This window comes from Onychomys torridus, chromosome 11 (assembly GCF_903995425.1).
Source record: "Onychomys torridus chromosome 11, mOncTor1.1, whole genome shotgun sequence".
NCBI classification, from domain to species: Eukaryota; Metazoa; Chordata; class Mammalia; order Rodentia; family Cricetidae; genus Onychomys; species Onychomys torridus.
Genome location: NC_050453.1, coordinates 64,678,914 through 64,706,768, shown reverse-complemented (window position 1 = coordinate 64,706,768; position 27,855 = coordinate 64,678,914). Strand labels below are relative to the sequence as shown.

The 27,855-nt window shown below is 43.3% G+C and overlaps 1 protein-coding gene across 1 annotated transcript in view; it reads right to left on the bottom strand.

Annotated features, from left to right (window-relative positions):
• Dars1 (aspartyl-tRNA synthetase 1) overlaps positions 1-5,160 on the bottom strand; it is a 57,993-nt gene extending 52,833 nt beyond the window's left edge. The window contains exons 1-3 of the mRNA XM_036202693.1: positions 4,888-5,160; positions 3,115-3,172; positions 1,058-1,150 (exon numbers count right to left, since the gene is read on the bottom strand). Coding sequence (XP_036058586.1) covers positions 1,058-1,150; positions 3,115-3,172; positions 4,888-4,953 — 217 coding nt within the window. The 5' untranslated portion in view covers positions 4,954-5,160. The remainder of the gene's footprint in view (positions 1-1,057; positions 1,151-3,114; positions 3,173-4,887) is intronic.
• Between the last annotated feature and the right edge of the window lie 22,695 nt (positions 5,161-27,855).

Sequence of the window (27,855 nt, the reverse complement as noted above, 5' to 3'; positions counted from 1 at the left end):
ATATTCACTTATTTAAGAATTTGATATAGACAGACTACCATTAATTACTTTTTATGAGGCATGAGTAGAGAAATTTTTAAATAATAGGCATATTAATCTGTAATAAAATACTTTAAAACACAATTTTTAAAAATGTTCTGACATGGAACACTTTAAATAAGCTTTTCTAAAGATACAAAGATGTCTTAGCTTTTAGAATTCTGTTCATATTCTACCAATCACCATGAGGCTGGGCATCCTTCATAATCTTAGTTTCCTTTTTGTGAATTAGCAATGTCTATTCTGCCTACTTCACATACGTGTAGGCATGATTAAATTTGAAAAGCAGGAAATTACAAAGTTATAACAAATATAAATGTCATTAATATTTTTAGAAAATGTTAAAGAGTAGGTCAAGGCCATGAATTCCACAAAAATTGAGATTTAAACAACCCTAATGTTTCTGTTGATGTTAATGCTGCATTTTTAATTAGCACTGTCCGAAAGGGAAAGGAGTACTCATATGGTTCAAAATACAACTAGTGCAACAAAGCTGTTCATTTTGTTCCACTAGACAGGGTTTCTCTGTGTAACCCCAACTGTCTTAGAACTCACTCTGAAGGCCAGGCTGGCCTCGAACTCAGAGATCTGCCTGCCTCTGCCTCCTGGAGTGCAGGATTAAAGGCCTGTGCCACCATTGCCCAGCTAAAGCTATTACATTTGGCTTTCTCCCTCTATTTTTTTTTTAATCTAAATAATTACAACTATAAGAACATGATATATGAACAAGAGCAAGACAGATGGATTAGCAAGCAGTTAAGAGTATCTACTGCTTTTTCACAGGACTCATGTTCTATCCCCAGGACCCAAGTTCTGTTCCCAGCACCAACATTAGGCAGCTTACAAATGCCTGCAACTCCAGCCCCAGGAGACACAATGCCCTTTTCTGGACTCTGTAGGCACCTGCACTCATACATATCCATACCCACATACAGGTATATATGCAGGCAAAACAATCACACACACTAAGACTTTTTTCTTTTAAAGTTGGATACTATAACCACTGAGCCAATCTTACCTTTTGCTCTGCTTGTATGAACTCTTGCACGGACCCAAACAACATCATCAGCCTTTTGTACCGTCAAGTCTTTAACTCGAACCAAAACTCTATCTGGAATACACAGTAAAGCCATTTTTGAAATCCAGATTTAGTCCATCGACAGCTTAAAAACTTGGTATCACTTTCCTAATTTTCTTTAGTAATTTTCCTCTATGCAATATGCCCCATTAGGAACTGCACTTCCTAAACACACTCCTCTACTACCTTCACAGCCACCACCTTAAGCCACGCTACGACTGTCTCCTGCCTGAACTACAGCAATAGGCTCTTAACTGTTCTCCTGCTAATTCATTCTATACTGCAGTTAAAAAACCTCTCCACTGCAAATCTGTTCAACATTTCAATGCCTTTAAATGGCCAAAGCCAACAGGATGATCTGTGTACGCGCTGTGAAAATGGCCGTATGTTCTAAATAGGCTAGCCACAAGGATTCCCTGACAGACATGGATACTCATGGCATGTCATTCCCCAGGACTACGAGTAATCTAGTGAAACACTGGTTAGAATATGTAAATGCTGAGAAAAGTCTCTTCAGAGTCCCTGCCTCAGGTAGTGTAGGCCCCAGGCTGCAGTTACTGCCTTTCCTGCTAGCATGGCTTCACAGGAGAGAATGAGGCAGTGATAAAGGAAGCAACAAAAATGTTATGGCTGGGGTCCCCACAACACGAGGAACTGTATTAAAGGCCGCAGCATTAGGAAGGTTGAGAACCACCGTTCTAATCCAATTGTGCTCGCTGCATCTCATATTTTTTCCTATACTTGGTATATGAACCCACTGGCAGTAGATAAGCTCTAACCATTATGTACCCTAACATTAACCAAAATAGTACATTCATCCAGAGTTCCCCAAATAGGAAAATAGTTACAAAGCTACTATTATGTGGAGAGAGCTATGAAATAACATTCAGAAATCATTCCTTTTTTTTTTTTTTTCAGCTGAGGATCGAACCCAGGGCCTTGCAAGCCAGCAAGTGCTCTACCACTGAGCTAAATCCCCAACTTTTTTTGGTTTTTCGAGACAGGGTTTCTCTGTGTAGCCCTGGCTGTTTTGGAACTTATTCTGTAGACCAGGTTGGCCTTGAACTCAGATATCTGCCTGCCTCTGCCTCCCAGGTGCTGGGATTAAAGGCGTATGCCGCCACCATCGCCTGGCCACAAAAATCATTCTTATTGTTTTATGTATTAATTAATATGTATTAATTTGATTAGAGAAAAGTTTGGGTGTTAAGTAAAAACAACAATAAAGAGTAATACCTTTGAGTATGTTCTGAATAATTAGTCTCATAAGGCAAAGATACAGCTGTAGAAAATGTGGTTTACAGAACACTATGGTTCTCAAGGTCAAAAGCAAAGGAAGAATACTCCAGTAGACTATGTACCAAGCCAACTTATTCATTCACTGTGCAAACCAGGAAAGACACACGGTGAAAGATAGAAGACAAAGCAGCTGGAGGTTTTAAAAGGTAGACTGGGCCAAGAGGAGGAGGAGGAGGTGGTGGAGGAGGTGGTGGTGGTGGTGGTGCAGCACACCTTTAATCCCAGCACTTGAGAGGCAGAGGCAGGTGGATCTCTGTTTGAGGCCAGCCTGGTCTACAAAGAGAGTTCCAGAACAGCCAGGACTACACAGAGAAACTGTCTGGGGTGGGGTGGGAAAATTAAAAAAGATTTGAAAATGCCAAGATCTGGATGGGAGTAGAGAACTCTGGCTAAATCAGCACTAGAGGTATGGAGAGGAGGGTCACAAGTTAAAGGTCCTTCTCAGCTATACTCAGAGTTCAAGGCCAGCCTGGGTATACCTATACACAGACTTTAGTCTCAAAAAATAAAAATTAGCAAAGAAATATATTCTTTTCTAGATTAGGATTCCAAGATGACAATGTTAATAGAGTGTGATAATATCTATTGGGTTATGAGTGACAATTAAACTTTTCAAAGTCATTCCTCTGAAGCAATGCCCGAGTCAATCCTATTTTAAACTTCATGAAGTGTTCTAGAATTAGAAGGAAGATACTAACCTGGTTTTTCTTGGGACTGTATCATAGAGGATATCCCATATCTCTCTTTAGCATAATCCTAGAAAAAAAAAGGGGGGGGGTGTTGCAGTATGACTTTAACTTAAACACATTAATACAAGCACCTAGAACTACAAATAAATTTACATTAATTTTCAAAAACGTTTCATTAATTTAAAATCAGCCCTTTTAAAATATGGAAATTTGTTTACTTGTGTATGTGCTTACTGCAAACAGAAAAGCACCCAGTTTCTGGTTATGTATTTATTATATGTATATACATATATGCATGAATATATCATGCATAATAGCAGTCTGGTATAATTTACACATGCATAAAATGCATCTTAACTACCCTCTTCAAAAGGGAGATTAATCTACTTCAAAGGAGAGATATAAATTTCCCCCGTGAAGGGGGTAGGATGAAGTGCTACAGTTTTATTAACTTCCTATTACAGGAAGAGATGTTCAAAGAGAACTAGTGCTTTAGGTAAGGTTTCTGAGCACCAGATGTTCAGTTCTGAGAAACCGGAGCTGCAGAATATACGCTAACTACAACTCTGCTTTTGTAAAACACCATCAGGAAATTCACCTGCTTCCTATTTCCCAAAACTAGCCTCTTAACAGGTTACAAGAGTTAGGACTATGGCCGTGTTATCAAATTCCACGTGAAAGCCTGAGGTCAGGCTATGAACTACGTATTAAATAGATATGCGGTCTTTCATTTAATCTCACCTCTAAAATGATCTTAAGTTCCTTCCACTTACACAGTTAGAGAACTCTATCACAATACACTGTATTTTATACCTATACTACTTACAAGGGTGCACCGATAATGTATACGATTAGACACACCATCACACAAAAATAACTTTAGATTTTTGCAAGGTAGTTTTGAAAGATCTGTCTGGAACAGTTTCTGTCCTTTGAATTGTCTTGTTGGAATTCTCTCAATGAGAAAGTGTTTGTTTTTTTACAACTATACATTTAAGGAGAAACAACACCCGGGCAACAGTAGAAAGACACTGTCACATAATGAAACCTGAAGTCAAAATAAACAGGAGGGAGTGTGTGCCCAAAGGAGGGATAAAGTGCTGTCTTTTCCATTTAGTATTCACATTTCAGCAGAATTAAATATTAACTTAATATTCTGAGTAATGATGTGTTTACCACAAATGCTGAATGAATTCCTCCGCCAAAAAATTAGGAGCCCAAGATTAAGGCTTAAGTATTACTACAATACACCTAACTTGAAGGACGGTTTCAAACTTTGATTTCTGGATAGTGCTGAGGGTTCTCTCTGTGAAGCCACCTCACCGGGTCACCGAGAAAGGAAATTAACCACGTGTTCACAGCTGTCCCAAGGAAAAGTCAGTAAAATACACCGGCAGCCAGTTTTGCAGAGGGCTGTCATTACTGGCCAGAGCATTAGGAGGGCTGAGAGGATATCGATTAGTAGTGTTTTATCAAAAAATTTCCGGGGACTGGAGTGGTGTGTTACGTGCAGGACGTGCTAACTTAGGCAGGCTCTTGGGAGCCCCGCTGCAGCTACTTCCGGTTCACTGGGCGCCACACGTTTACCCATCCCTCCTCCCCCCTCCCCCCGGAACACGGTTCCCAAGGACAACAGTCCCAGGCTGTTCGGGCCGCGCGGCCAGGGTGGCCCTGTGGGTCCTCGGGGGCGACACCCCACGCCGCGGCCCCGCAGGTAAAGTGAGGACGGGAGCGTCCCGCTCGCCCCTCTCCCTCCCCGGCCCGGGGGAGAAGGAAACCCACTTCCGCCGCGTCCACGATCTCCCGCGGCTTCTCCTGACCCTTGCGGCTGGCGTTGGCGCTGGGCATCGGGACACTGGACTTGGGGAGTGGGTACCACCCTCCCTCGCACGCAGGCTTCCGTAGGGCCGGCTAAAGAGCGTCTCCCGCCCGCACCGGCTTGCCCTCCCGGCCCTGGCTTGAAGCACTCAGACTCCGCGTGCAGCCTCGGCTGCGGAAGTATCGCGAGAGCCACAGCGGCGATCTCGCGCGCCCTCGTCGCCGGTTCCTCCCTCTGCCCCGCCCACGGGGGGGGGGGCTAACGGGAGTTACCGAGACTTGGGTGTGGTCTCGCGGGATTGGCTCCGCGCTGTCTTCCCCGGGGAGCCGCTTGACCTTGTTGTCTTCTTGGTCTAACTTCATTCCCATCAATTGCCTTCCTCGTGTTCCCCAAACAACCTTTCTTTTTCTTTCCTTTTTTTTGGGGACAGGGTCTGTGTAGTGCTGGTTGGCTGGTTGGCCTGGAACTCACAGAGATCCTCCTGCCTCTGCTCCCTGAGTGCTGGGGATGAAACTCTGTGATGGGCTTCATTTATTTAAAGACGGGGCATCACTGTGTTACGCTCCTTTTTTTTTCTTTCTCTCACTTTTTTGTTTGTTTTTTTGAGACAGGGTTTCTCTGTGTAGCTTTGGTTCCTGTCCTGGATCTCGCTCTGTAGCCCAGGCTGGCCTCGAACTCACAGAGATCCGCCTGGCTCTGCCTCCCGAGTGCTGGGTTTAATAAAGGTCACCGCCCGGCTGTGACATGCTCTTTTGATCACAGACAACTCATCAAATCATCTCTACAAGTTCAGGCCCGAACCTTCACTTTTGAGCCTTCATGCCTTCACTGCCCTGTGGAGGCATGTCCCTTGGGTCAGAGAAGGCCTCTGGGCAAGCTGCCCCACTGTGGGAGTGCGGGGTGCTGGGTTACAGGTAGGGTGGAGTGCAGGTATAAAGGTGGTAACCTACACGTTTTCCTTGACTCTCCTTTGTTAAAGACAGTGCTTCCGGTTGGTTGTCCAATGGGTGGATCTCCCCAAATTAGACTTAAAAAAATGTAATTGGTCTTTTTGAATGTGGGGTTTGGTGACACAGGCCTGCAATTACAGCACTCAGGAGGCAGAGGCAGGAGAGTGGGGCCCCGCCTTGTCTGCATAGTGATGGTTCATGTTCTTGACTCTGGACGGAACGTAGGCTGATCTTCCATCTTGGTGCATGCATGCTTGCTCCCTAGAAGAGAACCATTTTAATAGTCTGCTCCTGTTTGCTCAAAACAGAAGAATTTATTCATTCCTTAGAGAATGACATTGAATATTTATGATCAATAATACATCCCATTTTACTCGGGATTCCAACACAGAATTTGCTTCATTTTTTAAAAAAGTACTAATTCCCTGAGGCTTAATGTACGAACTGATTGACAGAAGTCTGAATATAAATCCTATCTGTTGTCGTTTTGCTAATGTAGGAATCTCATATTTCAGTGTGTCCACAAGGCTTCATGAGGTAATTCTTTTCGTTTGTTGTCCTTTACCACATACTTCTTACTATGGCCCTTTGGTATTCTCATTAAGGTCGTAACTTTGGAGTAATGATGTAAGAGTGTGTAAGACATATCAACTATGACTCTTTTCTATCAAATACTATACAATTTGTGTTTGGGACAAGGAATTCAAATCTTTTTATCTCCCCCTCCCTGTAAGACTTTTATGAAAGTGTTTTAATCCTCTCCACCAAGTAAAACCTTTGTTTATACAAAGTCCCCATGCTTTACTCTAGGATTTTGATGGCCTGAAGCAGTGACCCTTTTCTTCTTGGGGCAGTGACCCTCTTCCCCCTTCCGCCTTCATTTCCTGTGAACCAATTCTTTTCAGACTAGCCAACTGAATAGGATTGTGAGGCGGGACCCCAGTCAATGGGGAAAAGACACAGCTGAGTTAAAATAAAAACCAAATGGACTTCCTGTCTCGGGATGTGTGCTCCTCAGAGCACACCCTCTTGATCAAGAGTAAAGTTGGCCTTGTCCAGATTCTTTCGTTGGAATGGTGGTCTCTTTCTTTGGGACCCTGGGCTTACTTCTAACAATACATGTTCTTGCTTTCTCTCCTCATAGTGACAGAAGAAAAGCATTACATCAGCAGCCACATGCTATACTCCTGAGGTCTCCCCAGTGCCAGGATTCACTGACACAAAGGGCTGAACTGTTGCCCCTTTTACCCCTAAGCATCATATTTTGAAATCCTAACCCAGAGTATAACTGAATTAGGAGATGGGATCTTAAAAGAGGTAACTAGGTTAAAATAAGGTCACTGGTGTAAGGCTGTGCTGGCTGGTCCTATGTCAACTTGACACACTAACTAGAGTTATCTGAAAGGAGGGAACTTCAATTGAGAAGCTGCCTCCATAAGATCCAGCTGTAAGGCATTTTCTTAATTAGTGATTGATGGAGAAGGAGCTAGCCCATGGTGGGTGGTGCCATACCTGGCCTGGTGGTCCTGGGTTCTATATGAAAACAGGCGGAGCAAGCCATGGGAGCAAGCCAGCAGGCAGGACTCCTCCACAGTCTCTGCATCAGTTCCTCCCTCCAGGTTCCTACCCTGTTTGATTTCTTGCCCTGATTTCCATCGATGATGAACAGCAATGTGGAAGTATAAAACAAATAAATCCTTTCCTCCCAAACTTGCTTTTTGGTCATGGTGTTTGAACATAGGAATAGAAACCCTAACTAAGGCAGAGCCTAAATCCAGTGTCCTTATAAAAGGAGGAAATTAGAACATGAATATTATGGGAATTAGAAGAAATTTTGGGTCTTATCAGTTGGGTACATTCTTATCTGCCTCTCACTACTAAGAACTTGACTCCCTCTTGAAGCTTTTTTCCCTAGACTTTCAGTTAAATTCTATAAGAAATGTAACACTGGAAGCAGAACAAGTTATTAGTTTATTAAATAATGCTGCTGCTAAAGTGGTAGCTCTTAGAATTAATCCCTTAATTTATCATCAATTACTTATCTTTCCTTCCTCCTCACCACATACTGGAATTATATATCAACAAGGTAATGGTATTATAGAAATTTATGCATGTCATAATTCTCTGCAAGGATTGGTAACTCCTTATTTACAAAAAATTATGAACTTGATAATGATAGGAAGGACACATATTTTTAAACAACTTACTAGTAAAGAGCCTACAGAAATCATTGTGCTACTAAATAAAATACAGGTTGATTATTTGTTCTACACTGATAATTGGCTGGTAACATAAGCATGTTACTCAGGATAGATAGGTAACAATATCCTAAAGATCACCTCTAAGATGTTTTCGAAGATACCCCATGGGTATTACCTGAAATTACATCTAAAAATCTTATAGAGATTGCCTTTAATGCTTTTACTGATAGCTCCTCTTCTTAGGGGTTTATTCCTGTGAAGAGACACCATGACCACAGCAACTCTTATAAAGGAAAATATTTAGTTGGGGCTAGCTTACAGTTCAGAGGTTTAGTCTATTATCATCATGGCGGGACATGGTGGCATGCAGGCAGACATGGGGCTGGAGAAGGAGCCAAGAGTTCTAGATCTGGTTCGGCAGGCAGCATGAAGAGAGGGTAACATTGGGACTGGCTTGAACATCTGAAATCTCAAAGCCTCCCTCCCAAGTGGTACTTCCTTCAACAAGGCCACACCTCCAATAATGCCACTCCCTATGAGTCTATGGGGCCATTTCAGTCAACTTCCACTTCCTGGTCCCCATAGGCATGTAGCCATATCATAGTGCAAAACTACATTCAGTCCAACTTCAAAAGTCCCATAGTCTCTAACAGTCTTAACATTGTTTAAAAGTCCAAAGTCTCTTCAGAGACTCATGGTAATCTCTTAACTGTAATTCCCTGTAAAATCAAAATAAAAAAGCAGATCACATACTTTGAATATCCAACAGCACAGGATATACTTTACCATTCCAAAAGGGAGAAAAGAGAACATAATGAAGAAATGACCAAAGCAAGACTAAAAACCAGCTGGGCAAACTCCAAACTCTTCATCTTCGTGTCTGATGGCAAAGCACTCTTTAGCTCTCCAACTGTGGTGGTTTGAAAGAAAATAGTCCCCAAGGTGAGTGGCACTATGGGGAGGTGTGGCTTTGTTGGAGTGGGTATGGCCTTATTGGAGGAAGTGTGTCACTGTGGGGGCAGGCTTTGAGGTTTCCTATGCTCAGGATATCATGCAGTGTCTTAGTTGACTTCCTGTTGCCTGCAAGATGTAAGACTCTCAGCTACTTCAGCAGCACTGTGTCTGCCACCATGCTACCTGCCATGATGATAATAATGGACTGAACCTCTGAAACTATAAGTGAGCCACCCTAATTAAATGTTTTCCCTTACAAGAGTTCCTGTGATCATGGTGTCTCTTCATAGCAATAAACCTTTAAATAAGACATAAGGTGTTTTTGGGGTTGTTTTTGTTCTTTTGGGGGGCCTGCCACCCATCTCCCAAATGAACACACATGGAGGCTTATTCTTATTTAGAAATGCCCAGCCCTAGCTTGGCTTATTTCTAGCCAGATTTCCTTAACTTAAATCATCCCATCTACCTTTTGCTTCTGGGCTTTTATTTTTATTTTTTATTTTTGTATATTTTACTTTTACTTGGTGGCTGGCTATGTAGCTGGGTAGCTAACATCCTCGTCTTTCCTCTCTTGTTCCTTCTTTTTTCTTCTCCCAGATTTCTCCTTCTATGCATTCTTTCTGCCTAACCTATCCTTTCTCTGCCTCACTATTGGCTGTTCAGCTCTTTATTAGACCATCAGGTATTTTAGACAGGCACAGTAACACAGCTTCACAGAGTTAAACAAATGCAACATAAACAAAAGTAACACACCTTAAAATAATATTCTACAACAAGTTGGTACCAGAGGCTAGGGTATTGCTGTGATAGGCCTGACCATATTTTTGTTTGGAGTAATATGGACTTTGGGTTAGGAAAGCAGTGGGATGCTTTAAACTATACTTAATGGTCCGTACTAGTAGGAGCATGGAAAACAATGGTGCTGAATGTGATTTGATGAACTGTGGGGATCAAGAGTCTTCAGAGGAGAAGAATGTTAGTATGTGGGCTGGCCACTGATCTTGTGATATTTTGGTGAAGAAAGTGGCTGCTTTTTGTCCTTGTCTGAAGAATCTGCCTGAGGCTAAAGTGAAGAGTTTTGGATTAATTCTCTTGGCAGAGGAAAACTCAAAACAGCCTAGTTAGACTCTGTTGTGTGGTTATTAGTGGTAACTCTAAGGAAGATTTATAATGAAAAGGAGCAAACAAAGCTGAGTAAATTATAAAATGTAAATTTTAAGGAGAAAAAGAGCCTCAGGAAGTGTAATAGAGCTAAATCCTGGGTTCAAGGAGATAAATGGATTAAGAAATGGCATAAAGGGAGTGGTGACCTCAGGGCCAGATCTTACCCTGCTAGATTTCCAACTTGTGAAAAGGAACTAAAGAAAAGCTTAGAGCCATGTGTGGTGGTGCATGCCTTTAATCCCAGCACTGGGAAAGCAGAGGCTGGCAGATCTCTGAGTTTGGCCCAGCCTGATCTACACAATGAGTTCAAGGACAGCCAAGCTCAGGCAGTGAAAGAAGTCATTGCTTTCTGGTGACATTGTAATTAAACAAGGGGGGCCCTGTTCCAGCCCCAGCAAGTGGAAGAACTTGGCAGCTTTGGCCACATGGTTCTGGCTTTAGAGTCAAGGATAGAAGAAAGGGGTTATAGAATTTGCCTCCATGACTAAGGAAAGCTGCTGAGGCCAGGCATGTGTCAGGGGTGTCCTTGAATGGAGGCCTAGAGAGGCTTTTGTGTAAAGCTGTGTACTTGAAGCCTGGATTGCTTTGGAAACCCCACGTTGGAGATGCCAGAGCCATGGGATACCTGCCTAGAAAAGCTGCTAATGGAATGGAATCAGCTCCAGAGAAAGAAGTGTGCTGCAGTCAACAAGGCTGAAAGGGGCTGGAGATCTGAGAGCACTTTGACATCACACATGGAAATGCAGAGTTTGGAGTTTGCCCATATGATTTTTGGTCATGCTTTGGTCCAGTATTTCCTCACTATGCTCCCTTCCCTACCTCTTGGAACAGCAATGTATATCTTGTACCATTTTATGTTGGAAGTATTTGATCTGATTTTTGATTTTGCTTTTACAGATTACAGTTAGGAGATAGTATGAATATCAGAAAAGACTGTTAAATTTAGACTTCTAAATAGGTTTGAAACTGTTATATAGACTGTTGTGGGGCCCACAGAGGTTTCCTAGTGAGATCTGAGCTTGTTTTACCAAGCAGAGCTGCTTTAGAAGACTGCTTGACCACATGTATGGTTACCAGGTGATTGGAAGGGTTGACACTTGGCTGTGCTAGGGGGAGGTCTTTTGCACCTACCCTTGGCATTCCTATAAAAAGCCGTTTTGAAGAGACAGAAGGGGCCAGTGGATTATGATCCAGGCCCTCTCAAGGCTATCCTGTGTTTCTCTCTGTCTCTCTCCCCACCATATTTCTATCTAATGTTTCCTATCTCTCTCTCCTCAAGAGTACCCTGGGGAAAAATTTGGAGCTGGCCTCCCACAGACTATGTGGACTCTTCAAGTTGGATTGAATGCATTTTTGCATTATGATATGGCTGTAAGCCTTTGGGGGCCAGGGAGTGGAATGTGACATTTTGAAAGAAAATGGCTTCCAATAGGAGTGGAACTATTAGGAGGAGTGGTGTTGTTGGAGTGGGTGTGGCCTTGTTGGAGAAAGTGCATCACTTTTGGGTGGGCTTTGAGTTCTCCTATGCTCAAGCTACTTCCAGTGATACAGTCTACTTCCTGTCGCTTGCATATCAATATGTATCAGCTCCTTCTCCAGTACCATGTCTGCCTGTGTGTGGTGGCCCACAGAGGCTTCCTAGTGAGACCTTACTCAAGGTCAGAGAATCTGAGCTTGCTTTACCCAGCAGGGATGCATAATAGGATTATTTGGCCTGGGCTGTGGTTACCAGGTATTTGGAAGGGTCTACACTTGGCTGTATGGTATGCTTTGATCTTGCAAGGGCATATTATAGAAAGCCCTTTTGAATAAAGCTCTGGGCTACTGGGTATTGACCCAGGGCCCTCCCAAAGCTATCTGTGTCTCTCTCTTTCTTACTGTGTTTCTTTCTTTCTTTCTTTCTTTCTTTCTTTCTTTCTTTCTTTCTTTCTTTCTTCTTGAGACTTGGTTTCTCTGTGTAGCCCTGGCTATCCTGGTACTCCCTCTGTAGACCAGGTTGGCCTTAAACTCAGAGATCTGCCTGCCTCTGCTTCTCGAGTGCTGGGATCAAAGGTGTGTGCCACCACCGCCCAACTTTTCTTTCTATTTTTCCACCTAGTATTTCCTCATTCCTCTCTTCTCCACCCAAGAACCTCTTGAAAGGTGGGAGTATGTTGGAGCTGGACTCTGACAGACTTTCACACCTGTGCACTGCCATGATCCCTGCCATAATGATATTGGACTGAACTTCTGAAACTGTAAGCCACCACCTCAATTAAATGCTTTCCTTTATAAGAGCTGCTGTGGTCATTGTGTCTCTTCACAGCAATAGAAATCCTAACCAAGACGCCAACTCCCTTCAGCTTTGACTTCAACACATTTCTTTCCCTTGGGTTAGTTCCACATCCTGCCTGCAGCTTTCCGTGGCTGGTATCCCATGGCTCTGGCATCTCCAACATCTTGGGGTCTCTAAGACAATCAAGGTTTCACCATCAGAGCTTCATGCAATGGCCTCTCTGGGCCTCTAGGTGGGGACACCCCTGCCACACACCTGACCTTGGTGGCTTTCCTTAGTCTTAGAGGGAGATTCTGTAAACCCTTTCTCGTGTCCTCTGCTCTCAAACCAGAACCGTGTGGCTGAAGCTGCCAAGTTCTGCCGGGAAAAATGGCACCCTTGTTCAAGTACATTTTTACCAGCTTTCTATTTTCTTTCACTGCCTCTGCTGGGCTGGCATGGAACTTGATCTGTAGACCAGTCTGGCCTTGAACTCAGAGAGCCTCCTGTGTCTGCCTCCTGAGTGCAAGTATTAACCCACTGTGCCCTGCCCCAAGTTTTTCTTGAATTGCTTTTCATAAATTGTCAGCTTATCTGACCTGAGGTCACCACTCTTTTTATCCCATTTAGCACCACAGTTTTCTTTAATCCTCTTGAACACAGGATTTAGCTCCATTAAACTTCCTGGTGCTCCTTTTCTCCTAAAACTGTATGTTTCATATTTTTCTTTGCTCAGTTTGCTCCTTTTCATTATAGATCTGCGTAAGTTTGGCTACTAATAACCAAGTAACAGAATCAGTACTAGGCTGTCTGGAAATCTCTGCCAGTGCTGTTAATCCAAAACTCCTCAGTTTGCCTCAGGCAGATTTTATGCACAAAGGCAGAAAACAGCCAGATTCTTTGCCAAACTATCACAAGTATGATCTTTTGGTCATACACACACACACACACACACACACACACACACACACACTTCAGTTTTCTCCTCTGAAACCTTTTGAGCCAAGCCCCCACAATTCAAATTACTGTCAGTACCATTGTCTTCTATGATTCTCCTGGGATGGCCCATTAAGTCCCCATTTAAAATGTTCAATTATTTTTCTAGTCCACAGTTCCACAGTCCATATTCTTCCAAACAAAAACATGGTTTGGCCTGTCACAGCAATATCCCAGTCCCTGAAAGCAACTTACCTTAGACAGGCTTTCTATTGGACAAAACACTATGATGAAAAGCAAGTTGGGGAGGAACGGGTTTATTTGGCTTACACTTCCACATCACTGCTCATCACTGAAAGAAGTCAGGACAGGAACTCATACAGGGCAATGACTAGGAGGCAAGAGCTAATGCAGAGGCATAGAGGGGTGCTGCTTATTGACTTGCTCACCATGGTTATCTCAGCTTGCTTATAGAACCCAGAACTATCAGACTAGGGATGACACTACTCACAATCCTTACAGCGGGATATTATGGAGGCATTTTTCTCAACTGAAGTTCCCTCCATTCAGATAACTCTAGTGTAGCAAGCTTTCTTGTCAGACTATCTTTGGATCATCAGTCCCCAAATAATGACGTGGAGACTTAATATTAATTATGAAAGCTTGGTCTTTAGTTTAGGCTTTTACCTAACTAGCTCTTATAACTTAATTAACCTGTTTTTATTAATCTACGTTTTGTCAGGTGGCTCGATTACCTTTCCTCTGTACCATATGTCTGACTTGCTCCATGTCTCTCAAGTGTCCCTCTGCCTCTCTTGTTCCCAGAGTTCTCTCTCTCCCTGGAAATCCTGCCTATTCTCCCCTGCCTAGCCATTGGCCATTCAGGTCTTTTTTGTTTGTTTGTTTGTTTTTGTTTTGTTTTGCTTTGTTTGAGACAAGGTTTCTCTGTGTAGCTTTGGAGCCTGTCTTGGAGCTCACTCTGTAGCCCAGGCTGGCCTCAAACTCACAGAGATCTGCCTGGCTCTGGCTCTCGAGTGCTGGGATTAAAGGCATGCGCCACCACCACCCGGTATCAGCTATTTATTAAACCAATCACAGTGACACATCTTCACACAGCATAAATAAATAGTCTGCAGCACTCTAGCTTGTGTCAAATCAACATAAACCAGACAGCACACCTGACTTTTTGTCAGCTCAACACACAAACATATCACTGTTAAGCCGTAACCTCTCCCTTCTTGCTTATCCCCAACGTTACACATTAATAAAGACTTCACAATATAAAACATTCCCCAAACTTAAAAAGTCCCACAGTCTAACAAATTTAAACACTTTAAAAAATTATCTCTTTGAAATAGTCAATTTCTTAAAAAAAAAAAAAATCCAAAGTCTTTTAAGAATCAAACTCGGGCTGGACAGATGGCTCAGAGGTTAAGAGCACCGACTGTTCTTCCAGAGGTCCTGAGTTCAATTCCCAGCAACCACATGATGGCTCACAACCATCTGTAATGAGATCTGGTGCCCTCTTCTGTATACATAATAAATGAATCTTAAAAAAAAAAAAAAAAGAATCAAACTCAACTCTGGGCTCCAATAACATAAAAAATAAATGAAATACTTTCTTACTTCAAGAGGGAAGAACTAGGGCACAGTCACAATCAAGTCAAAGAAAACCCAACTCCAGTTGTAAATAACTCAGTATCTAACACCTGAGATCCGCTCACAGTCTTCTGGACTCTTCCAAAGGGCTTGAGTCACTTATCCAGGTCTGCCCTCTGTAGAGCACGTAGAGCTTGTCTTTTAGGCTCTACCTGGCTCCACTCCACTGCTGCGGCTATTCTTGGTGGTCATTCCATGGTACTAGGTCTTCGGCTGCAGCTGGGCTACACTTTCACCAATAGCTTCTCCTGGGCTCTCTTCATGATGCCAAGCCTCAACTTCCCTGCAGTCCTGGCCCTTCAGCTGCCACTGAGACTGCACTTTAACCAATGGCCTTTCCTGACCTCTCACAGTGTCAAGCCTCAACTGCTTTCCATGACCCCTTCATGCCCTCAAAGCCAGCACCACCTGGGTGACCTTTACACTATCAAGTCTGGCTGCCATCATGAGGTACAACCTTGGCTGTCTCTGGAACACAGCTTCTGTGTGCAGGAAGTGAGAGTGACACGGGCCCAGCTTGAGCATCTGAAGCCTCAAAGTGCACCCCCAGTGACACACTTCCTCCAATGAGGCCGCATCTACTCCACCAAGGCCATGTCTCCAATAGTGCCACTCCCTGTAAGTCTTTGGGGGCCATTTGCATTCAAACTATCACGCTCTTCAAAAGGACAAGGAGCTTATGTTTTATATACAAATTCCACATCCTCCACAAAAAGATTGTATCCCCCCCCCACCTTGTTGCACAGCTCAACAGTCTGAACTCACTGTAACCAATTCGCTTTAATTATATGTTTCCCAGCCACTGACTGTTTGACCTGATTCTGCACATCGTGCTTCAGCTGTTCCTCTTTTAGAAGAGAAACTCATATCCACACTCGTTCTAATTGACCAGGTCCGTTAGCATCTAATAGTGCCCAAGCCTGTGTGCTGGCCTCCTCCTCATCCCTAATACTTCCTTTTCAGGCTGCTCAAAACTCTCATGAGCTTCTTCAGTAAAATGCAAACTCTTTGCAGGTGCAATTCTCTTTGTGAGCAAACTGAACAGCTCATTAGGGCCCACCCTTCTTGTTTTTTGACCCTACAGCCAGCTGCCAGAGCAATTTATCCTCAAGCGTTAAAATTTAATGCCATTTGGCAATCAGATATTACTCATATCCCAGGATTTGGATGCTTAAAGCATGTTCATGTAACACTAGATACTTTTTCTAATATGATTGCTGCTTTTGCTCACAGGGGTGAAATAACCTTAGATGCCATTCACCATTTATTATATATCCTTTCTTTTTCTAGAACTCCCATTATGACTAAAAACTGTTAATGGTCCTGCTTATACTAGGGAATGCTTTAAAAATTTTTGCTATTTTTAAATAATAATATTTTTATTTTATATGCATTGGTATTTTGCCTACATGTATGTCTGTGTGAGGGTGTGAGGTCCCCTAGAACTGAAGTTACAGACAGTGGTAAGCTGCCAGGTGGGTGCTGAGAATTGAACCCAGGTCCTCTGGAAGAGTAGTCAGTGCCCTTAACCACTGAGCCATTTCTCATGCCCCGAATTTTGCAATTTGTAGAATATTAACCATGTTATTGAAATCCATTACAACCCCCAGGGTAGGGCTATTGTGGAATGACATCATCAAATACTTAAATGGTAAATTTTAAAAATAAAAAGAGCATATAAACACCCACTTAAATCCCCACATATTATGCTACATTTAGCTATGCTAACTACATTTTTCACTTTAAAGGATAATCTTTCTTCTGCTGCCCCAAAACATTTTTCCTTAAAGGAGGCACAGCCTAAATTATATTCTAAATGGAAAGATCTAGAAATTAGTAAGTGGAAAAGGGCCCGATTTTCTTCTAACATGAGAGTGAGATTATGATTGTGTCTTTCCAGAAAATGAACAAAGTCCCATATGGCTCCCACTATGGTGGATCTGACCAGGACAACTTCCTGGAGACCACTGGACAAACGAAACACTGGGAGGCAGATGGCAAACCCATCAAAGGGAGATAGCCCAAGAGGAAGAGTGAGAGGTAGCCTGGGAGACAGCAGGGCTTTTAACTCACCGAGCTGAGACGCTGGGGAGACAAGACACAGTTCTACTGATCCAAAATGATGCTGTTATATTTATTGACTATGTAAACTCTCAGCTTGTTATCGAAGAATCCAAATACTTTTTGTCAGGGGGGGATAGAAGGCATGCGTGTGACAGGAGACAGTATGGTGTTGTTTTTTCCATCCTGAGCATTGTTTTTAGGCTTTTTAAATCACCAATCCCAGGAATGATTACTGGAATACAAAGAGGGGTTTCACAAGTGGCTTGTATGATTAGGAAATTAACCAAGAGATGGGTGAACTGAAAACCATGGTTTTACAAAATAGAGCTACTGTAGATTATGTGTTGCTTAAGCATAATCTTGGTTGTCAATGATTTCTTGTTATGTATTGCTTTAGTGTGTCAGTTTTTTTCTCATGTTATTAATGGTCAAATTAACGATCTGCATAAGGATAAACACAGTCTCTCAAGTGACCTTTGAATGGCCATCATGGTTAAGATGGCTTTCTCCTTTCCTTGGTCCTCTGTTAGCTATTCTTATAATTCTGCTATGCTTGTCTGTATTCATTAGACTAGCCATGTGGGAATGCATTCAACCTTGGCCTCTATTACAACCACAATTAAAAAATAAAAAAAGGGAGAGATGTGGGCGGTACAGAGGTTCTTGTGCTCACAGGTAACCATGAAGGGATCCAGGAATGTGAAACACACAGAGTTGTCTCTTCAAAGGGAGGGATGTACAGCTTGTTTTCCTCCTAGAAGGCTGGAAGCAGATATGGTTAATAGACTGGGTGACTTTTGTGCTATCTGTGTAGTTGAGACCACACAGGATCCTACCCCAGACTCTATTGTGAGCTTATCAATATATAGAACCTATTTTTAATGGAAGGTATCACATATAATCTGTGATAGTTTGGATGAAAATGACCCCCATAGGCCCATAGGGAGTGGCACTATTAGGAGGTGTGGTCTTGTTGTAGTAGGTGTGGAGTTGTTGGAGGAGGTATGTCACTGGGAGTGGCTTGGAGGTCTCAGATGCTCAAGTCTGGCCAGCATGTCACTTCTCTTTCTGTTGCCTCCTGATCCAGATGTAGAACTCTCAGCTACCTCTCCAGCACCATACTTGCATACTGCCATGGTTCCCCACATGATGATAATGGACTAAACTTCTGAAACTATAAGCCAGTCCCAGTTAAACGTTTTCCTTTATAAGAGTTGCCATGGTCATGGTGTCTCTTTATAGTAATAGAAACCCTAACTAGGAGATAATCAATCCTTAGAACTCATCGTTATGGAAGATGTCACTTGTCCTTTGCAATGTAGTCATATCTTAAGCTTTATTGTACACGCTGGATTGAGTTATTTATAATTAGGAAACATTTCACCAAGTTGTGCTGTGCTTAAATATGCCTAAAGTAAACTCCTTGGGGTCAGACTCCCAAAGTTTGAACCAGTATTGGCTACTGAGTTGTGTTGAACTGAACTACCTTCTTGCCTCTGGTAGGTCGTTACTCTGCTGGCCACAGTGGTCACAAAGGTCCCACAGAGTACATGTAAAGGGACCATGTGGAGACAGCCATCTTCAAGACAATGAAAAAGGCCTCTGAAGAATCTAATCATGTTAGCAACTTGAACTTGGACTTTTATCTTCAAAAATGCTTAATTTTTTTTTCTGTTGTTAAATCATCTAGATTACAAAACTTAGTTATAGAAATCTTAACAAATAGTACACTCAGGAACCTGTTAGAAATGAAAAGTCCTTAGTCTCGTCCCAGTGAGAAGCTCTATAGTGAAAACCAGCAGTTTGTTTTAGAGGCCCTGCACATGGTTTTTAAGCACACACATGTTTGTGCAAAGAGCCGACCCAGTTGTGAAGTCTGTAAGCACTGGCCTGGCCTGTATCCATACCTAATCTACCAGGTACTACTGTGCATTTGAGGGTAGCTAGGTGAGGGTTCTATCACTGAGTTATATCTTCTGCCTCTGTCTCTAGATTTTAGATTGTTATGGTGATAAATGAATAGAATAAATCCATCTAGGTAGAATTTAGAGCTGAGGTTGGTACGTGGTTAATTCTCTACACTGTGAGATATTACTATAGTAGGTAACATGTAAATGTCAAACCTGGAACTAAAGGTATTTGAGTTTGTAAAAACAGATAGCCAAGTGTATTGACAGTATTTGTAAATGAGGAACTGAAGAGTTTTAGGAGTGAAACAGACTCTTCCAACCCCTATTTTGCTTGCTTAAAATTCTTTTCTTTTCTTTTTTAAGTTATTTTATTTTATTTTATTATTTTATGTATATGGGTATTTTGCCTGCATATATGTCGGGATTTCCTGGATCTGGAGTTAGAGACAGTTGTTAGCTGTCATATGGGTGTTGGGAATTGGACCCTGGTCCTCTGGAAGAACAGTCAGTGCTCTTAACCACTGAGCCATCTCTCCAGCCCCCTCCTATTATTTCCTGGTTGGGATTGTGATCCGGAAAATGTAGATGGTGCCAAGTTCTTTGGAGTTTATGCAAATAGCGCACAGCACTCATTGTTAAAAGGCTCTTCACCCTCTCGGAAGGCCTGCTGTCATCAACTGTATATCCTGTTCCCACGAGAACTTCACCTCTTCTCTCCTCCTTGCATTGGGCTTCGTTTTTGTGACACCTAAGACCAAGCCCGGGTGCTGGTGCTGGCTAGGCACACTCTGCCACCGAGCTGGTACACTTGCAACCCTTAGTGACCCCCTGCGTTGGCCTGTCCGAACCCACCTTCTGTTACGGCAGTTCCCCATCAAGGCCCCCCAGTCCCCCTGTTTACTCCGCGGCCGCCGCTGGAGCCCAGGACTGTTTTCGCTGGTTGAGTTGCTTGTTCACTGCTGTTCAGGCTTGTTTCTGTGTCTTTGATTGTCTTCAGTATTTTATGTGAGTTGTAAACACACTGGGTAGAAACAACTCGATAAATGACAAAGAGTAAAAGGAATAATAAAAAGTTATAGTCTCATAAAATAAGGATGCAGGGGGGGGGGCGGGGGGCGTGGGTGGGTGGAATTTTCCCAAACAGAAGTAAGCTGGATGTCAGAATGTCTGAAAATCCCAGAGGGCTGCTACTTCGCCATGAAAGACTTTGGGAGTCCCAGACTTGGTTTTGTAACTGTCTCCTGTCCTTCCCCTTCCACGTTCTTGCTCCCTCGGGACAACCGTCCCTTTATCTTCTAGCTCCCGAATTTCAGTGCCATTTCCTTCTTTTTCTTTTGTTTTGGTTTTTCAAGACAGGGTTTCTCTGTGCAGCTTTGCGCCTTTCCTCGATCTCGCTCTGTAGCCCAGGCTGGCCTCGAACTCACAGAGATCCTCCTGGCTCTGTCTCCCGAGTGCTGGGATCGCTGCACCACCACCACCACCAGGCTTCAGTGCCTTTCTTATTGCTGTCTTCCCAAGCATCCAAATACTCATCCAGATCTTCTCCTGCTGCCTCCTTTTAAACATTACCCATTTCTAACTTATCTCCAAGTGTCTACAATTGTGAGGCACTGGAGAATTTAAGATAAGTCATAATTCATTTGGCTGGGTTATAGCTCATCACATTTTGTAATTCTCTGTATAACTGCAGTAAGATCTAGAAATTCTGCAAAGGCCTCACCCCCCCCCCCCACATATATATTAAATGTAAAATATAAAGCATTTACATTTTTAAAAGAACAATATGCTGAAGAAGTGGGGGGATGCCGCAACAGGGAGCCTCTGGTGCTCCTGTCTGGCTCCTGCTGGTCACTGTTCAGGTTCCTCCCACTGCTTTATACTTTGCCCACTTCAGTAGAGAACCGTGTGCTTTTCCCTTACATGTCTGCCATTGTCACTCTTCAAGTATGTGGTTTTAGCCTCCACCTTGCTCTGGGATCATTATTTCCTCTAACCCAATTTATCTGTTTTTCATTAATTGTTCTGAATATGGTTCTAAAGTATTTCCTTAGACCCGAAGGAACTACTGTCTATGCTCTGGACAACAACCCTATGTCAGGCACATATACCTATGTTATGTTAGTTTAAAATTTAATTCTACTTCTTGGTATCTGTGGTACAAACTCAATCAAGCCACTCAATCTAAACACTGTTAAAACCCAGGGGCTGGAAGGATAGCCTCAGGACTTGATGGCTAGTGATTCCAGCTAAATTATCAAGCACCGGGTTCATGGGAGACCCTGTCTTAAAGGATAGGTGGAGAGAGAATGAGGAAGATAGCTCATGTTGACATCAGCCTCCACATGCACATGAACACGCATGCACACCCCTCAACACATGAGCACACATATGTGCATACACAGGGAAAGAGAAAGAGGAAAATGCACACACCCAAAGAAAGAGAGGGGGGGGTGAATCTCGCTCCTTACTTAGATGATATTTCCAAAGATGGCCCCAAGAACATCCCCTGACCCACTTGTCTTTTTGCAATTTCTCTTCTGTTGCTACTGGATCGGCCCAAGACAGAATTTGATCAATACAATGCAATCAACAAGACTAGGCCTGAAGAATTTATCAGCTTCTGCCTTTATGTCTTGGGATGTTCTTTCTTGGAATCAGCCATTATTGCTGTAAGGAGGGTTAAGAGGTCACACAATGGAGAATAACTGAGCTGAGCTCCCAGATGGCATGTGAATGAGGTCAATTCTGGTGTCCCAGCCTCCGCAGCAGAGCACCAGATAATTCTCCATGTGCTGGAACTATTGATCAATCCATATAATAATGAGCAGTAGGGAATAGCAGGGTTTTGCTTGTTTGTTTTGTTTTGTTCTTTGGGTTTTTGTTGTTGTTGTTTGTTTGTTTGCTGTTTTTGTTTTGTTTTGTTTTGTTTTGTTTTGTTTTGAGACAGGGTTTCTCTGTGTAGCCCTGGCTGTCCTGGAACTCACTTGGTAGACCAGGCTAGCTTGAATTCATGTAGATGCACTTGCCTCTGCCTCCTGAGAGCCAGGACTAAAGGCCTGCACTACCATGACTGGCTATCTTTTTTTTTTTTTTAAACGATTGATCAATTGATTGATTGGTGATTGTAGTCTGGAAATTTAACATCTTATATGTGAATACTCCATCACTGAGCTGAAACAACTTTTTATTGACTCCATTTCACAGATTGGAAAAATGAAGCCCCAAAAAGTCAGAAACAACTTGTTCAAAGTCAAATGGCAAGGAGTAGAATCACCACGAGAAACCCAAGCATCACACGTCTAGCTACTGAGGTTCCACGGCCCATAGCTAACACTAGGTCAATTCTAAAGTGACTTAGATGGATTCATTTATGTTGCTTGATTTACATAAGATTCTTTAAGGCTACAACAAGCTCATTCACATAGTTTCCATTCCAGGCTGTGTACAATGCTACCTGCAACACTTAGAAAAGTCTAAATGTCTGCCTATTTCTAAGGTCACGGTTCACAGTATGCTAGAAGTTACTGTTTTTCATGTTCCTGGCCACCCCAGAATGCACTCGATTGTGAGCAGGCATGGGGGCCCATATGTTGGCAAATGGGGCATAGAGCGCCCCTGTCTATGGGGGTTGGCAGAGCGTTTTTTTGTGAATCTTCTCACCCTACCGATTGAGGGTACTTCCTGAAGGAACAGGGGCCACTTGTCGGCCATGCTACTTCCTTCCAGGCCCACAGCAGGTGCAGGCTGTCCTGTAGGTGTCCTTGCAGTGCGGCGTGATCTTTATTCCCAGTCCACCTGCTTCCTCTCTGCCTGGAGCTATTTCAAAGGCTCTGAAGGATGCCCAAGATGGAGTCAGAATATTCAGCAAGCCTATGCAATCACGGTGCATTAAGAGCAAGGCCTTGAGAGGCTACTACCCCGGTCACCACCTCCACGTCTGCTGAGTGGGCTTTAGGAAAGTTGCTTTTCTTCTCTGAGCATCGATGTCCTGATCAGTATTTACTCTGTGCATTTGTTGGGAATAAGTATGTTCTGTAAGTCTAAGTCTCTGGCCTTGGATAAGCCAAGTGACCGTCAAAGCAGCTGCTATTCTCTCTCCGAGTGTGTATTGTGCATCTGTGGGACTGCAGCCTCAAGTACAGCTTTAGAATGCAAGCTGCCGAGGGCCATGCTTGTATTTCTGCTCCACTATGTTGTCTTTCCTCAAGGAAAAGATAACCACCACTGTCTAGCTTAGAAAAGCAGGTGAGTGTGTGTGTGTGTGTGTGTGTGTGTGTGTGTGTGTGTGTGTGTATGTGTGTGATATGTACATGTTCATGTGGATGTGTGCATACAAATGTATATATAGTGTGTGGTATGTGCATGGTCAAAGGTCAATCGCTTCTTGAGATAGTACCTCTCACTCATCATGGAGCTTCCCTGGTTGACCATCTATCTGTCCAATGAGCCATCTGCCTATCTTTGCCTCTCCAGTACTAGGAAGAAAATCATATTTCAATTTCTTTCTACTTTTTTATATGAGTTTCATCCTTTAAATAATCGGAGATATATGGTATAAAACAGACTTTTGTAAATTTACAAACTGCTTAAGTCTAGATGAAACACTCTTAATCCAGTAGTCACAGTTTTTGGAGTCCAGGAGTCTCTTAAAGTTGTATGAAGCATCATTTGTATCTACATGTATTCCACCTTGAGAGGAGAAGATTCATAATTACGAGCAGACGCAAAGGCATCGGTGTTTTGGCAGAGGACAGAAAACTAAACAAGAACATTCTTTCAGACCTTCTAAAGGAAGTAACTTGCAGCGTTTCTCTGACTTCAGACAAAGTGGGCACAGCTTGCAAAGTACTATAAATGGATCCTGTCTTTCTCAGTCAAGGACCAGTCTTTCCAGTGAGCTCCTAGCAAAGCGAAACCCCTCTCCACCCCTCCTGCCACAGGTAGTGTGGCAAGACGGGCAGCCCAGTTGGGAAGGTGCTGCCCACTCTAATTGTGGCTAACAAAGCCCAAAGCTAGCCTCAGCTGCATTTCTGTCCCTGGGTAACCACTGAGGGAGCTTACCTGTAATTACAATCTGTACTTGAAACATAATTCTCAGGATTACGAAAACCTAAATTATGTCCCCAGACTGGCACCTGAGGCAAAGCCCTAAGGGCCAATGACTGTGAGGGGTACATGTGACATTCTAGTCAGTCAGGATTAATAAACAAAAATAACATCACTCAGAATCTCAGAAGGGGCAAGTGTCCAAGAGGTCCCTTGACTTTGGTAGTGTGTCCTAAAGACTTGTGCCCTGGGCTCTACAATTTACCCTGACAATTCAGAATCAGCCCACAGCAGAGATGGCCACACCAACAGTTTGGGGATTTAAAGCAGCTTTCTGGGCCAGTAAGATGGCTCAGAGTGTAAAGGTGCTTGCCATCAAGGAGGATCTGAGTTCAACTCCAGGGACACACTTGGTAGAAGGAGGGGACCAATTTCAAAAAGTTAAACTGTCCTGTGACTTCCTCATGGGCACTGTGGCATATGTGCATAAGTGTACACACACACACACACACACACTAAATACATGTAAAAAAATAAAGCTGCCTTCTTGGTGTGTGTGGGGGCATACACACACAGACACACAGACACACAGGAATGCATGCATACATGCATATAGAGCCAGAGGTCAACCTCCCGTGTTGTTCTCCAGGTGCTGTCCATATATTATTATTATTATTATTATTATTATTATCATTATTATCATCATCATCATCATTGACATCATTATCATTAATTAATTTATTTGGAGACAAGGTATCTCCCTAACCTGGAGGCTAGGCTGCCTGCTAGTGCACCCTATGGGTCTGTCTCCTACTTTCCAGCACTGGGATTAGAAGCGTGCACCTCCACAATTAGATTTTGTTTGTTTGTTTCTCAAGACAGGGTTTCTGTATGTTACAGCTCTGGCTGTTCTGAAACTCACTTTGTAGATCAGGCTGCCCTCGAACTCACAAGACCTGCCTACCTCTGCCTTGTGAGTGCTGGTATTAAAGGTGTTTACCACCACCACCACCCGGTTGACACTGAGGATTTTTTTGCGCAGGTTCTGAGGTCTGAACTCATCTTCCTGCTTGTAAGGCGATCGCTGCACTGTCTGAGGCAGCTCCCAGCCCATAATGCAGCATTATGGGATCTGATGCTACTTTCTCTTGTCTCCAGACCCTTTTGTCCAAACTGTAAGAAGGATTCAGCTCATCGATTTCATTTTTTTTTTTTTTTTAAGAAAATTATCGTTGGCCTGTAAAGTAAATAAAGATTCTTCAGGGCTGAGGGAGGGATATGTGATTTCACGTAACTTAAATGGTCACTAGATGATGAGTATTTCTGCAGTTGTCTCCAGTTACCAGATAATTCATGAGTTAAGGAGTACATAACACAAGCCTCACGGAATCTGGGAATTAGGGAAATGTTTTTGACTCACGGAAATAATTGAAATAAACTGGGTGCACCTGTTCCTAGTCATGTCTTGGGAATACGTGAAACCCCAGCACAGGATGAAGGTCTGTGAGTGTCAGTCTAACAACAACAAAACAAAGTTGGCAATGGACGAGGGAAGTCCCTGGGGGGCGGGGAGCCACCATCCACAGTGGCTAACTGCGTGTTGATGCCTGTCCACCAGGAAAAGGAGGCTAAGACTTCCAGATGACTCCCCCCACCCACCCCTCCTCTCAAAGCTGTTGTGAAATAAAATACAAATCCTTCCTGAATATTTCCAGCTTTCCTTCCTGGAGGAAGCTTTCAGTCAATGGGAAACAAAGCCTTATTCAAAGGATTAAAGCCAGAGTCATTCCATTGTGTAAGGCTTCAATAACATGGCTTTCCTTCCACTGACAGAATTTTCAATTCACAAATCATCTCAAAAACAGGAAATTTTGGGGAAACACGTGCTTACGATAACAAACAAGGATCTGTCCTGTGGTATGGAGGCGCTTTGAGCTGTATTGAGGATGCCTTCCCCCACTGTGCTGCATTCTAGGAAGAATGTTCCTTAAAAGAAAAAGCCATATGGCTTGGAACATCAAACTTCTCCATTCCCACCCCACCCCCAGAATTGCAAGGAGGAGCGGGAAGACGATCTTGGCCAAATTTTCATAGTCTCGCTCCAAGGCAGTTCCACGGGGACTGAACAAGAGGTTCTCTGAAATACTGTCTCTTGCTGCTCTCCCTGAGTCTCTGTTTACCCCTCACACCTCATCCAAACATCCCTGGTCATTATTTAATAGACAGAATGAGTCAGGCCAGCAGCCCTCGAGGGAATGCTCCAGCAGGGTGTGTGTGTCAGTGTCAGGTAAGGGGCATAGGGAGCGACAGAAGGTTAAAGAGATTGTAGAAACGGATACCACTCTGCAAGCAATGCTGATGGGCTGTCAGGGTAGAGTACCATGTCTGTACTGTGAGAAAACTCACTGTACAGGTCTCTACCAGCCGCTTCTGAATAAACTCCTGGGTTGGGTGGGGAGGGTGGCCCAGGAGTCCAGAATGCTTGCTGATCAGAGGCCCAGAGTTTGGATCCCAGCTCCCATGTCCCACAAAAGCTTCTAACTCCAGCTCCAAGGGATGTGACCCTGTTTTTGCTTTCTCCATGCACATAGGTGTAGGCACCCACACAGACAGACAGACGGACAGACAAATCTTTAAAAAGAAGTAAACATCTATCACCCCCAAGGAAGTTTTTGTATTTGGATTCCTCATCTTGATGACAGTTATTAATCTCTGATCTGTATGTTAAAAGAATCATCCTTTAGAATCGAGGGCTTCTAGGAAAAGAATTTTCTGTGTCCACAATTCTTCAACATCACGTTTCCTCAGGCTCTTTAGTTTTGTTGCTGTTTCTAGAAAAGGTCTCATGTATCCTAGGCCTACAACTTGAAATGTAGCTGAGGGTGATGCTTGGGTCTGACCCTCCCTCCGCCTCCCCAAATGCTGGGTTAACAGGTGTCTGCCACCACATCCAGTTTGTGTAGTACTCTGTTCTCTTAGCCTGGAGAGCTTATGCTCCATCTCAGCATGACAGACTTCTTTTTACTCAACAGTGGATTCAGCCTCATCGCTCCACAGGAAGAGCCACCCCGTCCCGGTGTTTGAATACTTTGGCTGTTTGGGAGGCTTAGAAGACGTGGCCTTGCTGGAGGACTATGTCATGGAGGGTGGGCCATTTCACACTCCAGCCCTGTTCCCTGTGTGTGGTTTAAGATGTAAGCTCCGGCTGTTCCTACCACCTGCCTGGTGCTTTCGCCCATGTTTCCCTGCCGTGATGGTGATGGACTCTTGCCTCTCTGGAACCATAAGCCTGAAGTAAATCCTTTCTCCTATAAGTTGCGTTGGTCATGGTGTTTTTAATCACAGCAATAGAACAGGAATGAATACCATCCTCAACTCGGCCTTTCTACCCCGTTATTCTGTTTTAATTATTAGTTGAAAATTTGAGTCAGGATCTCAATGTATCCTAGCCTGTTCTCAAACTCACTTTGTAACTTGGAGTGGCCTTGAACTTCACATCTTTTTGTCTCTACCTCCTTAGTGCTGGGATTATTAGAGGTGTGCTCCATCATGCTCGGTGGGTGGTACCTGGGATAGAACACAGGATTCATGAATCTCAGGCAAGAATTCTACCCACTGAGCTACATTCCCAGCCTTCATTATCTGAAATTATTTTATTAGTTCTTATTGGCTTTGCTTTGTTTAGGGCTGTGTTTTCAGTGCCCAGAATAGTTTCTGGGATGCTCAAAAGTCCTCAGCAAAATATTTGCTGGACTAATAAATCAGGTTGTGGGGATTAGATTTAGGTTTTATG